At 59.5% G+C, this 14133-nt stretch overlaps 1 protein-coding gene and 1 long non-coding RNA gene across 4 annotated transcripts in view; one reads left to right on the top strand and one right to left on the bottom strand.

Annotated features, from left to right (window-relative positions):
* The window catches only part of IL16 (interleukin 16), a 60543-nt gene that overhangs the window by 5782 nt on the left and 40628 nt on the right, over positions 1 to 14133 (bottom strand). For 2 of the 3 annotated variants that reach the window (XM_045561418.1, XM_045561419.1), the window contains exons 10-15: positions 12105 to 12192; positions 9794 to 10263; positions 6462 to 6609; positions 3421 to 4516; positions 1266 to 1434; positions 586 to 687 (exon numbers count right to left, since the gene is read on the bottom strand). In XM_045561418.1, the coding sequence (XP_045417374.1) occupies positions 586 to 687; positions 1266 to 1434; positions 3421 to 4516; positions 6462 to 6609; positions 9794 to 10263; positions 12105 to 12192 (2073 nt within the window). Of the gene's footprint in view, positions 1 to 585; positions 688 to 1265; positions 1435 to 3420; positions 4517 to 6426; positions 6610 to 9793; positions 10264 to 12104; positions 12193 to 14133 lie in introns of those variants that run through there. The other variant, XM_045561420.1, reaches the window with a different exon arrangement.
* On the top strand, positions 10412 to 12837 carry LOC123644953. The gene is made up of 3 exons (XR_006737314.1): positions 10412 to 10450; positions 10569 to 12030; positions 12112 to 12837. It is a non-coding gene; the product is annotated as an uncharacterized LOC123644953 (long non-coding RNA).

The following is a 14133-nucleotide window of genomic DNA, read 5'->3' as shown; positions in this document are numbered from 1 at the left end:
TCAACCTCAAAAAAAAATTTGGATTCCAAAGTTCTGGTGTGAAGCTGAGAGAGCTCTAGTTTTTTTAAAGCTCCACAAATGATTCGGGTTTCTTTTGCTATATTACAGTCGTTTTAGGTTTGCAGAGAAATCTTCATTAACACATGGACTGCCACGCTAGGAAAAAAAATATTTTTCCCCAGGGCCATGGTGTTTTATTAAAATAAAACGATCCTTTCTAATGCGTTATTTTTATTGTTTTCTCGTGTGAGTTACATGCAGCACAAGCCACATTTTTAGACTTAAATTGTCAAATTAATTGTAGCAATAAGAACATCAACAAGTAAGATGTTCACAAACCGACTGCAGGGTTTTGCTTCGGGGTCAAAACCAGCCTGAGTTAAATGCAGCTCACGTGGCAGTCAGTGTGTTGAGGATCGTGATGAGTTGAATATGGGGTCACGCAGGTGACCACCCTCTGCTCCTGGGAAAGGACGGGCCTGGTGGCTCCCCTCTGAGATCCTGTCCCAACCCCCTGCCCAGCGCCAGGCCCCTCCCGGCAGGTGCGTCCCCCGGAGCCATGGACGTGCCTACGGGGCCACTCACCGTGATCACCTTGTTTTCCAGGTCCGCGCCTCCTGCCAAGCTGAACCCGAGGCCGGCACCCTCCTCCTTGTGCAAGACGGTGACGTGGATGCTGTCCAACTGCTGCAGAGAAAACGCGAGCATTAAAAACGCTCAGCCCACACACCTCCGGCTGCGCTCAGACAGCACACGGGAAGTGAGACTTTCAGAGTGACTGGACTGCAGCGCAGGGACCCCTGGGGTCAGTCGTCCTAGCCGGGCAGCGGAAACAATGGCAGCCCCGAGGCACCGGGGCAGAGATCTCCTCCCAGCACTGTCTAGGACGGCAGGGCTCCCACGGGCGTCCCCCGGAGACTCACCCTGGGGCGGCAGCCCCGGGACGTGGAAATGGCACGGAACTTAAACTTGGAGATAGAAAACCTAAGGCTCTGCGACCTTGGGCCTCCCCTTCCTTGTTTACAAATGGTCAGAAAGATGCACAGAGTCAGTGTCCTGAGAGTGCTTTAAATGCTAAAAAGCTCCTTTAAGAAAGGTCTTCCTGTGGCCAGTGCTGAGAGTCCCACCACCAGGGCAGGGACACGACCTGGGGCTGGTGGCCGCCACCTTCTCAGGCCCCGGGAACATGGGGCTGCTCGAGCTGCCTCCCCCGGCCCAGGTGAGGTGACCGCACAGCCACGGAAATGCTTACGCAGGAAACCTACCTTTAATGTTGCCTCGTCCAGAACCTTCACCTCCTCGATAAGTTTTTTCAGTTCCTGGGAGCTCAGCAGGGAGATGACCGACTGGCTGGGCTGCGGGGGGCAGGGGTCCCCGCCATCGGCTTCCTTGGGCTCAGTGAGCCCCTCCGTGTACTCCCTCAGCTCGGAGAGGCTTTGCGGGGAGAAACCAGGCGCGGTGTGAGCGTCCGTGTCGGTAAAGGTAACGCATGGTACCACGGCTGCACCCCGGCCGCGGCGCTGAGCCCTCACGTGCACGCTGTTACCTGACCAACACATCGGCAGGGGCACTGGCAGCCCCGCAGCGCAGAACAGCAAGGAAACCCATCAGTGCAGAGCTGCTCGGATTACAGAGGGGAAACCAAGCCCCTCCCTCCAGCAGAGCCCCCGGGGCACCTCCGCCAGCCCAGTTCCGCAAAGCGGGTCTCGTCCACTCCTAGTGTCAGCTGAGGGGACACTGTCAGCCGGAGAACCTGCTCCTAGTTAGTGTCCGTGCCGGAGCTGGGACTAGGTCCCGGCACCACGACTTCCCAGCCAGGGGCTGAGTCCACGTGTAGAATGCAAGTGAATCCCTTTGGGCACCAGTGAGAATTCCCAGGGGAAAATCTGCTGACTTTGGCCTTTCTGAGTAACCCGGAGACATCTCAGATTGTACCATCGGCCTTCCAAGTCCCCAGGGGGCCAGTCCCGTCCCCACCTCCCAGCCCTCCTGCGACCAGAGGTTGTGGAAACTCCTCCTTAATATAGAAGGCAGAGAGGCCGAGGGGGAAGGATCGCTTAAGGCCAGGAGTTCAAGACCAGCCTTGACAACATAGCAAGACTCTGTCTCTACAAAAAGTTTAAAAAAGTAGCTGGGTGTGGTGGCACCCTTGTGGTCCCAGCTACTCAGGAGGCTGAGGCAGGACCATCACCTGAGTCCAGAAATCCAAGGCTGCAGTGAGCTATGATGGCGCCACTGCAGTCCAGCCTGGGTGACAGAGCGAGACCCTGTCTCTTAAAAAACACACACAGAAGGCAGCGGTGTGGCACCTGCACACACACACACACACACACACACACACACACGCACGCACCACCCTGCAGACACACACACACACACACACACATGCACGCACCACCCTGCAGACACACACACGCACCACTCTGCAGACACACGCACACACACACGCACCACTCTGCAGACACACACACACGCACACGCACACACATGCATGCACCACCCTGCAGACACACACACGCACCACTCTGCAGACACACGCACACACACACACATACACATGCACCACTCTGCAGACACACGCACACACACACGCACCACTCTGCAGACACACACACACACGCACACACACACACACATGCATGCACCACCCTGCAGACACACACACGCACCACTCTGCAGACACACGCACACACACACACATACACATGCACCACTCTGCAGACACATGCACACACACACGCACCACTCTGCAGACACACACACACACATGCACACATACACATGCACCACTCTGCAGACACACACACACACGCACACGCACACCACTCTGCAGACACACACGCACACACACACACTCACCACTCTGCAGACACACATACACACACACACGCACCACTCTGCAGACACACAAGCACACGCACACACACACGCACCACTCTGCAGACACACACACACACACACGCACCACTCTGCAGACACGCACACACACACATGCACCACTCTGCAGACACACATGCACACACACACACACCACTCTGCAGACACACAAGCACACGCACACACACCACTCTGCAGACACACAAGCACACGCACACACACACGCACCACTCTGCAGACACACACACACACATGCACACACACGCATGCACCACTCTGCAGACACGCACACACACACATGCACCACTCTGCAGACACACATGCACACACACACCACTCTGCAGACACACAAGCACACGCACACACACACGCACCACTCTGCAGACACACACACACACATGCACACACACGCATGCACACACACGCACCACTCTGCAGACAGGTGCACACACGTGAGAGGAGGCACAACCCTGTAGCCAGGGGCTCTGGGAGGCTGCGAGCGCCGTGCGGAGCTGCACAGCAAGGACAGGCAGAGACACTCACTTGAGCGAGAAGCCTGTGTCCGAGGCCACGGTTTCAGCGGAGCCGTTTGCAGTGGGGTCCTCGTGGGACGGGGGCGAGGGAGACGCGCCCTCCCTGGGCCCGCAGGGCGTCTGGCCGCAGGAGACGGCGGAGGGAAGGCACAGCAGGGACTTCATGACGGCGGACGACACGCGGCTGCTGATGGAGTAGAGTTTGCTGGTCTCCTCGTCCAGGGGCCGCGTCTCGCAGGAGTGGGCCCGGGTCAGGGGGAAGCTCCGTGCGCGCTGGCTGGCCATCTTGAGGACGGGGGCGCGGGCGTCCTCCAGCGGTGCTGACAGCAGCCTCAAGAGGGGGTCGGGGCCCGGGCCACCGGGCAGGGCTTTCTGGCTGGGCTGCGGCCCTGGGGGAGGGGACCCAGGCACACCCGGGTCTCCGGCCTCCGAGGCTGCAGGGGACCCCGGGGGCAGCGGCTCCCGCTCAGGCTGCGGGCGCTCAGGAGTGGGGGCGGCCCCCCGCCCCGGGAAGCCAGAAAACCGCCCTCCCTCCTGCCTGCCAGGAGCCGTCGCTGCCTCCCCCGGGCCGGGCTGGAGGCTGTGCCTCTGGGCTCCTTTGTCCGGCAGCTGAGAGGAGCCGAAGGTCTCGAAGGAACTGATTCTCTGCCTGATGGAGGAGCCGGCCGGCGCGCGCGGCCCTGGCGGCTCCCTGGGAGCGGGCGTCGGCTGGGCGGAGGACGCCGCCTCGGGCAGCCTGCGCGGGTCCGGAGCGCGACTCCTCAAACCCTTCAGGCTTTGGCGAAACCAGGCTGGCTTGGGGGCCACAGGAGGCCCCTTCTTCCCAGCGCTGCCGTCGGCCGGCTTGTGAACTTTGGGAGCACCGTTGGCCGTGTCGCGCTTCAGCGGGGTCCCGTCCGGGTGGCCCCGCGTCCCCTCTTCTTCACCCAGGCTGCCGCTGGGCCGCAGCGGCACGTGGCCATGGTTCTCGCTCATCATGGGGCTAAATAAGTTTTTGATGCAGTCGGAAATTCTAATCCAGGGGTCTTCGGCTGCGGCGTCAAAGCTACAGTCCATCCGAGCCTGCCTCCTGAGCAGGGGGTGTCTTCCTGGGGACGTGTGGGTCCCTAGACAGCAGAAACAAGGCCAAAGCTGCGCGTTACATCCTACTGCGGTTTTCCATCCTCCTCAAGTCTAGTGTCAAAGCTGAACAGCGAGAAGGTTCCAGAGGCGGAGAGCAGCAGTGGGGGACGCCCAGAGGGGTGAGTGCCCGGTGCTACACTTGACCGAGGTGCCAACACCCACCCCCAGGTGTGTGGCAATTCACCGCACTAGGGGCCTCCCGGATAACTCACTGAACACGCAGAAGTCGAGCGATTCTCTTATGCTCTAAACTTCTGAGACACAGGCCAGGACGGGCAGCCCTGTTTGGCTCGGCCCGGTGATGTGACTGAAAACCAAGGTGGGCGCACACCGCCCGGGTGGCCCCAGCTTCCCACCGCCCCTCACGCCCCCCGGCTGCCCTTCACGGTCCACATTTCATTCACGCCTCCGCCTGGCCCGGAAGCACGGAGTCTGCCCCCTCCCGGCACACAGGTCACGCTCGGCAAAGCAGGGTCCCCTCCCGAGAGAGCTGGCGAGAAGGCTGCAGGTGGAAGGAAGTTCTGTGACAATGTTCTCAACCCTGGCCACACGTTGGGATCTGGGGGCCCTAGAAACACTGACACCCACCCCCACGCTCTGATCAAACGCACCCAGGATGCAGCCTGGGCGCTGGGACCCCAGCGTGCGACCCGCCCGTGCCAGCGGGACCTCCAGCGCCCGGCCAGGTCCAGCCCCCCACTGCCGGCGGCACACGCAGGCCTTTCCCAGCAGCCGGCACGGAACCCGCATCCCCCTGCATGAGCAGGAGCGACTGTCCCCGACTCTTCCCCAGGGACAGGGAGAGTGTGTGCTCTGGGGCTCGCTGCCACAGGAATGCCACCCAGTTTACGGACGGGGATCCCTCCTGTCCTCGTGTGAACGTCTGCCCCATGCAGAGCCTCAGGCTGTTATGACATCAAAGGGACCCCCCTCCCCCCGGGACCAGAAGGCCTGGGTGGTGACTGCGACTGCAGGACGCGGGGAGTGCATGCAGCCCTCAGCCTCTTCCCGCGTCTGTGAACGGCTCGGCTGCAGCGGCTGCTGCGAGGATCAGCCGGCAGAGGTGGCGCGGGCAAGCCCTCTGCAGACCGGGCTGCGGGGCCCCCGCCAGTGTAACCTTGAGGCTCTTGCTGGCGTGTTCCGCAATGGAGTTGCCTAAGGGACTGACCAGTGAGTACGGGCTCCTGCTCTGGGGGAGACACACTAGATCCGTTGTGCTTCTCAAACACGCACACGGTTCGCGGCCGACCTATTTGCTTCTCTGCCACTATTAGGGGCTCCTCGGAGGCAGGACCTGGGCCATCCCTCCCCTTCGCTCTCTCCCAGCACCTGGCACCGGGCAATGCACGCTTGCTGATGAGTCACATGTTGGGATTCTACGTGACCCTCCGCACCTTGCTGATGAGTGAGTCAAGTCTCAGAAAAGCAAAGTACGTGCCCAGAGTCGTGGCTAATGATGGGCAGACCCCCGATTTCCTCACTCCAAATCTTACGCTCTTTCTGGCAAGCCACCAAATATCCGAGTCCTGTCTTTGCATTGCTGGACACGCCCTGTGGACACACCCTTGCTGTCCGCCTCATGGAGGGGTGGCCAGCAACAAAAGCCTATCCATGCTTTTTTGGCCCTGCCTTCTCGGCCTGGAAATACTGAATGCGGGGACGCTAGAACGCGGGCACCCTAGGGGCAGCTGCCGGGGCAGCTGCCGGGACGGCTGGGTAGGGTGTCCTGGGACCTCTTCCGGGGGCCACTCTCCAGCTGGCCATCTGGACTGGCCACCACCTCAGCGTCACAATCCAGCCAGGAGGCTCCCACCCTGGACGGCACGTGCCCAGTGCTGTGTCCCACGCCCGGGACTCCCGTGGATGCCCGGCCCCCGGCCAGCCACGCTCTCACCTCATTCCTCCCGGAAGACCTCGACTGCAGCTTACCTGGGCCGGCTCTCCTGCGCCCTGCCTCGCCCTCCGTGGAGGACGCGCTCTGGGGGCTGACCGGTCCCGGACAGCCTGCAGCGGCGTGAGGGGCTGTCCCCGCTGTGTCTTCCTGTGGCAGCGGCAGTGGCAGCAGCTCTCTGGCTTCCTGTGGTGTAAACAGGAAGCGAGACCGTGTCAAAACGGTGGCCTCCAGCCGCGAGAAGGCGAGACACGCTCCGCCTGGGGCTCAGAGCGGATACGAGCTGCCCTCGATGCGAAGCTCATCCGCAGCCTCACTCGGAGGGTCCTTCCCTCCACGTCGCGTCCCGCACCCAGAGCCTCGCCCGACTTCCAACACCCCGTGTCCGGAACACGTGCTCGTGCTGTGGACACGCGTGGGCATCCTGGCTCCTAGGCGGGAACGAGAGGCTGGGATGTGGGAGGGGCTGGCGCTGCCTCAGTCGCCCCCGCACCCCGGGAACTACCTGCCCAGGTACCGGGCAGCGGAGAAACACGGCGGCAAAGAGACCCCCGCCCACTGTTCCCCACCTGTCAGTCACTGTCAAGTGTAGTGGGTACGCGTGCCCCAAAGGGTGAAGAGCACCCAGCACCTGTGCCACCCCTCCCGTCTGTGGCACCCAGGGTGACGTCATTAATCTGTCATAGAACTGATTTCCCCGCTGAGCCTGGATGCCGTCTTGGGGACCCTCCCACAGCAGCCTCGGGGAGACCAGGCACCGGGCACTGTGCAAGGCACCGATCAAGTCTCGACTGCGGTGTGGTCAGGGCCGGAGGACGCAGAGGGACCTGCTCCGTCCCAGGGGTGGAGAAGGCTTCGCTAGAGAAGTGCTTTTTGTCTGGCTCTTACACAAAGAGTAAGAATTTTCCAGGCAGAAGAAGAATGTTCTAGAGACACAAACCAACCAAGCAGGAGGCCCGACCAGAAAACAAGGACGAGTGGCAGATGTCGTCAACAAGGCACCCCCTACATTTGACTCTCTGCAAGAGGAACCCCTGGCCGTGCCGCGGTGGCCCCTGCGTCCTGTTCACTCCAGCGTCACACAGCGACAGCCCACTGACCCGGCTGCAGGCTTCCCTCCAGGGAGGAAGGGAGGAAGGAGGAACAAACACATCATTTGGGACTAAAAAAGAAATGGCAAGCGTCCGTGGCCAGAGATTTAACATCGACGTAGACAATAAAGTTCTTTGGGAAGGACAGGCCTGCGAAAGTGAGAAGTGTGTTTGCAGAGCACCAGCTCAGCCCTCGCTCCCCGCTGCAAACCGAGCTTTGGGCGGCACGTCGGAAACACTGAGAGATCAAGCAGCTCAGAGGAATCGCTGGAAATCTTGAGCTAGTCCTTTGAAAAAGCAAGGCTAGGCCACGGCATCAGAAGCTTAAAATAAGAGGTGGGTGGTCTCCAAGACCCTCACTACAGGGGAGAAATGACACGTGGATGAAACCTAATTTCACCCAGCCGGGAGCACCAGGCCGGGAGCACTCAGCCGGGAGCACCTGGCCTGGAGCTCTGTGAGTCGACATTTGTCCCCATCCACGAGTCCTCAGCACTTGCACGGACAGGCACGTTTGGAACCTGCCACAGAAGTCAAAGCAGCTGCACATCTTGCAACAGACATGAATGTGTTTTGTCTTTTACTCAACACAACTGACGGTACATCCTCTTCATGGGAGGTTTTCAAAATTAGCCCCTGACATAGATTTGACTTCACACAAATTCTTCTCTGACTGGTGTTGCTGGCACAGCGCTTGGTGGGTGAGGGAGGAAGAGGGAGGAAGCAGAGAGGGACAGAGATGTGGACTTAGCAGAGAGAAGACTTTTTTTTAACGTAGGTGACAGTTTGAGCTGATTTTCTGTAGGGAAAGAATTCGTTTCTTGTTAAAGACAATATCCCAAAGGTGGTTTTGGTTGCGAAATCCCTTGAGTTAAAGTAGATGGGAAAGATTTGGGGGTCTTCCACAGCAGCTTGGGAAGGAACCCCGGAGAGAAACAGGGAGAGACGGTGGTGCACACCAGGACCAAGGAGGAAAACACTCAGTGTGATGTCCCCAGGGAGGTCGAGGAAGTGTTAAGATGAGTGACATCCAGCCAACTGCCTCCCGTTCATGCTATCGTCCTTTCTCTGCACCCCCAGTGCCCGTGCGATGTGCTGTGTCGGTTGTGCCTTGTGGAGAGGTGGTGGGAGGGGACAAAGCCCAGGAGACAGAGGAGGGCAGCTGCGGAACTGTCACTGTCCCCCATGGCAGGGCCCCTGGGGGAGGAGGCAGGAGGGCTGCTCCTGAGACAGCTCCCTGCCCTGGGGACAGTCCCTGCCTGGCCTCCCTGAGCAGGCCAGGCCCTCCTGCAGCTGCCCGATGTCTGGGCCCCAGGCCGGAAGGAAAAGGAAACGCAGAGGAGGAGGTGGGGGCCGATCTGCCTCCACAGCCAGGTCCTGCCGGCGGCAGCTACGCTTCCTTTCTCCTAACCTGGCTTCCTCCCCTCACTTCTCCCTCCTACTCAGCACCTCCCTCCCCAGCCACTTGGGTCTCTCGGCCCTGCTGGCCTTTGTGGACCTGGTTACAGATGGTTCTAGGGATTTCCAGAGGCCCACGCCCTGCCTGAGTGGCAGCCCGTGACCCCCAGCGCCGTGAACCTGGGCAGGCGTCTCGGCTCCCTCCCGGCGTGACGGGTCCCTCTCTATGGGTCTAAGTCGGGAGGAACAGAGAGGGTGTGCACAGAAGCACTGGGCACAGCACCCGGCTGGGGCGGCTGCGGCAGCTGCCTGGCCCTCTGCAGGGTGGGCGGGGGCTGAGGGACAGGAGTCCGGGGTGACGGACGAAACTCGGGCTCCGTAGGCGCTTCCCGTCAGTGGCCGCGTTTAGGCTCAGACAGGTCGGGTTTAAGGAAGCGGGAGGCTCGGCTGACCAGGGCAGAAACAGCACATTTGTCACAGTTGCGCCACTCCACCCACTGAAGGGACAGGGTGGCTGGCTCTCGTCCCCTTTTAGTTATTTAGGCAACTGTCCCCCCGCGAGCAGCGTGCCGGTATAGAGACCGCCGTTGCCGCACCCGCGAGCGTGGGTGTTTTTCCACCGCGGTGGGTGTGAATCAGGACCGAAGGGGACTTGGATCCCAGTGTGTTACGGATGGGCACCCAGGAGCCAGCGGGCAGGACTGGATTTGCCACCCTTCAAAGCTGCCTTTCCACAGTGGAAAGGCAACTGAGTCCTAAGCGTCAGGGTCCCCGTGGCGGGACAGGAGAAACCTTCGCCCTGCCCTGCTCGCTCTGCAGCGATGCCCGGGGGCAGCGGCGGGTGGCGCAGAAAACACCGCACACGCGGGCACTCCTCTTACCTGGCCGCAGGTGGGCAGGGTGTGCCCAGAAGGGCATAGAGAGTTCTCTCTCTCTTCCACACTCTTCTGAGGGGCGCTGTCGCTTTTGAAGTATTTTCTGGGCGGAGGCTTGGGCTTGGAGGACGTGGGCTTTCTCACCAAAATCTCGAAGGATTTCTTCAGTCGCAGTGGCGGGTGGCCCTGCCGGCTCCCAGGGAGGGGCGGGCTCTCCTGGGGGGGCCGGGGGGAGGCGGTGGCGGGAAGCAGCCCTGGCTCCCGCCCTGGGGGTGGGCTGGGGCCCTGGGTGCTGCCGTCCAGGTCAGCGATGCCACTGCTAGGACTGCCCCCCGGGGACCCCGACACGTAGCTGCTGTCGCTGCTGGAGCGGACCATGACCTTCTGGGCTCTGCGGTGTGGGGGCGCCGAGTTCTTCTCTCGCTCCTTCTCCAGGGTGGGCCGCCCGTGCCAGCTGCTCTCCAGCCTTTTGACACCTGCGTGGGAAGCACACGTGAACCTCCAGTGCCGGGCGTGGAAGACAGGGACACCTGTGGCCTTGCGGGGACCTGTGGCCTTGCGGGCACTGCTGCTGGCAGCACGTGGCACTCCGCTGTCCGCTTCCCACCTGGGCTGCTCTGGGCGTGGCTATCCTGACCTGGGGCTGGGAGAGTCATGCGACAGGTATGGAGCTATGCCACCCAGACCACCCACTGAGGACGGGCTTGGCGTCCCGGCTGTGGGGAGCGCCGGCGGCAGCTGCTCTCAGCTTTCGGCCCCTCCCGGGACTGTGGCGCTGCAGGGAGCCGCCTCGCCCAGTGCAGCCCAGGGCCGATGGAGACGGCCTGGAGTCCCAGCCATTTCTGCCCACTGGGCAACTGTGCCGGCCACGGTGGCTGCAGGGATCTGCCGGTGGAAGCTCTCGGTGTGAGTCTCAGCTGCCCTCCTCCCCTGCCCCAGCTCCCTCCCCGCCCTCCCACAGGTGCGGACTCCCAGGACACTTCCTAAGGGACACAGCGCAGGCCATCGGGGACCCCGCAACACTCCCGTCTGCACCTGTAAAACAGGGGTGATGATTCCAGGGTCGCCGCACACAAAGAGAGCAGTGACCTGGGAAGGCACCTTGAACCTTACACCAAAAGGGTTTTACAGCGGACGATGAGGCAAGGGCAGGAACCAATTTCTCAGCCGGAGCCCCTCTGTCCCTCCCCTCCAGCCTTGCGGGCTCCCTGCTGGAGCTTCCGGCTCCAGGGCCCCCACATGCTCACGAGGCCCTTCTCTCTGTGGGTACCTGGCAGAGTCCCTTTCCTAAACCCCAGCCCCAGGGGTGGGAGTAGATTGAGGCCTAGTCTCTTGCTCAGATTCCAGCTCAGTCTCGAGAGGCGGGGAGAGCCAGGGGCCCCTTGACAGGCACCTCAGACCTTAGCGGAGGACCCAGGCCACCCACACTCCCTATTCACACTCCCTCTCAAGAAAAAGTTTTCTTTGGCCTTTTCCTGGTCAGCAAGTAACGCAGCCTCCTTAGAGAAAACTCAGCCACAGGAAGGAAGCAGTGAAAGTGCAGATTCACCTGTGGTCCTGTCTGTCAGCCAGAGACGCTCCTGTCAGACTGTGCTGCGTGTCTCTGTCGTGTTTCCCCAGCGTGTGTGCATGGTGTGTGGGGAGAAACAGCCGACCGCAGTGGAATAAAATTCTAGGTTCTGTTCTTTTCTCCGGACGTTTTCCAGGTCATTTAAGCTCCTTGTCAGTGTCAGTGCTAACGGCTGCATGTTGGTCTGTCATCTGGATGTTCCATGATGACTTGGCCATGCCCAGGGGCTGGCCCTGGGCAACAAGCCAGGGGCTTCACGTCCCAGACCCTCTGTGCACTAGTGGTGTGGCCTCTGGGGGCCTCACTCTTTCCTACAAAAGGTGCGTCAAAATTAGCTGTGAAATGATGCACGAGCCAGCACAGCGCCTGGCGCTGTAAGAACTCAGTCCACGTTAGGTGTCAGGTGCACAGACCGGCCCACAGACCGAGCAAGCTCCAACGCCTGCAGGGCAGTGTGGGCACGGCACCCGGCATCACACAGAGGCGGCGGCAGGCACCACAGGGAGAGCACTTTCCACGCCAACAATTCAAATTCAGATGCTTTTAAAACCCTTGTGTCCTCAAAACAAAGCAAAACTGTGGGCCAGCTTAGCTGGAGGCTGCCAGCTTTCGACATTCGTCTACGTAGCACGTGGGTCTATGACGACTGCTCCTACTATTCCTCGGGCAGAAGGTGAGCTAATGGCTAAATCCTACGCTTTCTGGGAAGGCAAGGATATTTCAGATCAAAGTTCGCCATTTTCTTACCTTCCAGGCTCCACTGATGCCTCTCCTTCCCAAACTTGATGTTCTCCACAGCCTGGGCCACGGCGTCTTTGAGCTGCTGTTCAGAGACCTAGAAAATGTCAGTCACCTCCTCACACACACAGCGGACACTGGTGCGCCAGGCTCCCGGGCTGTCCAGCCCCCAAGCCAGGCCCTGGGATTCCAGCTTCTATCCTTCCAAACTGCGCTAAAAACAGCCGGAAAATTCTACTTCCAGAAACACCCTGGACACCAATGGCTCTTCGAGGTAAGGTCCAAAGCCTATCAGTAAAGGAATTCCCAAGGTGGCTTCTCTCAACTCCCCAACCTTCTCCCCACCACTGGCTGCAAAACTCCAGGCGAGGTCACCACCTGGTAGTTTGCCTCTGTGAGCTGTTCCACTCTTGGCAGTGCCGTCACCACGGCGTCACCATCAGTAGCAATGCCACAACCATCACGATGACCGTCACGCTGCCTGTGTCGTGCCTCACGGGCCGTTGCCACTTTAGAGGAGAGTGAGTCAAACAGACGTGTGTTCTGCCCAGTTGTGAACACCTGGACAAGCCACTCAGCCTTCTAAGCCTCAATTCTTCTTTCGTAAAATAGTAACGACAAAGCCCACTTCACAGTGAGGGCACGGGGCTTAAAACAAATACATCATTTAACACCGAAAGCACAGGAAACAAAAGAAACAGTAGATACATTGAACTATGTCAAAATTTAAAAATTCTGAGCCTCAAAGGACACAATCAACAGAGTGAAAAGGCAATTCACAGAATGGGAGAAAATATTTGCAAATCACATATCTGATAAAGGGTTAGGGTCTAGACTATATAAGAACTCCTGCGACTCAACAACAGCAACAAAATCCAACCTCATTAAAAACCGGGCACAGGATTTGAATAGACACTTCCCCAGAGAAGACATGCAAATGCCAACAAGCCCATGAGAAGATGCCCGGCACCACTGATCGTCCGGTAAACGCAAATCACAACCACAACGAGATGCCACTTCACACCCACCAGGATGGCGACAAAACAGGAAAATAACAAGTGCGACAAGGATCTGGAGAAACAGGAACCTTGCACGCTGTTGATGGGAAGCAAAGTGGTGCAGCTGCCCTGGAAAACAGTGTGAAGGGTCCCAAAATATTAAAAACAGAATTATCATATGACCCAGCGATTCCACTCTGCCTATAAACCCCAAAAGAACTGAAAGCAGCATCTGAAAGAGTCATCTGCCCTCCGTGTTCACTGCAGCGTTACTCACAGGCGTCGAAAGGCAGGAGCGACTCACGTACTCCTCGACTGGAGACACAACGTGGTGGACACGCATGCAACGGACTAGCATTCAGCCTTAAAGAGGAATGAGATTCTGACACCTGCTACACATGGATGAACCCTGAGCACGTGCGAAGTGAAGCCAGCCAGTCACAAAAGGACAAATGCTACGACTCCACTTACATGAGGCACGTAGAGTTGTCGAAAACCCAAGAGGCAGAAGAAGATGGTGGCTGGCAGGGGTGGGGGGAGGCGAAAACAGGGAGTTGAACGAGTGCAGGGTTCAGTTCTGCAAGACGAAAAGACTTCTGGGGATGGATGGGGGCGATGGTTGCACAACAGTGAGATTGTCCTTAATGCCACTGAGCTGAACACTTAAAAAAAGTTAAGATGGTAAACTTTACATTGTGTATTTTACTCAATAAGAAAATAATAAATCCATTAAAGTTCTGGGCACAATGCCTGGCAGATGGCAAACTCTCGACAGAGGACATGGATTTGCCAGCCGGAGACCCCTGGGGGTCAGAGGAATGTCCCAGGGTCTCTGTCCGTGAGCAGGGACTGGGCGTGAGTCAGGCGCCCCGATGCTGAGCCCGCGGTCTTGTCTCCGCCTGCCACCTGTGCCGCGGGCCGCCCCTGCCTGGTGCCCGTGCCTTTCCGCAGCTCCAAACCCTGCCTGTCCTGGCTCCCTGGTCCGAGCAGCGGGGACCCCGGCTCCCTCACTCCCGAGGCCCTCAGCCCTCGGCTCCGCG

Source organism: Lemur catta, chromosome 9 (assembly GCF_020740605.2).
Source record: "Lemur catta isolate mLemCat1 chromosome 9, mLemCat1.pri, whole genome shotgun sequence".
In the NCBI taxonomy this organism is placed as follows: Eukaryota; Metazoa; Chordata; class Mammalia; order Primates; family Lemuridae; genus Lemur; species Lemur catta.
The sequence above is the reverse complement of the archived record's forward strand: the minus strand, read 5'-3'. Positions and strand labels throughout refer to the sequence as shown.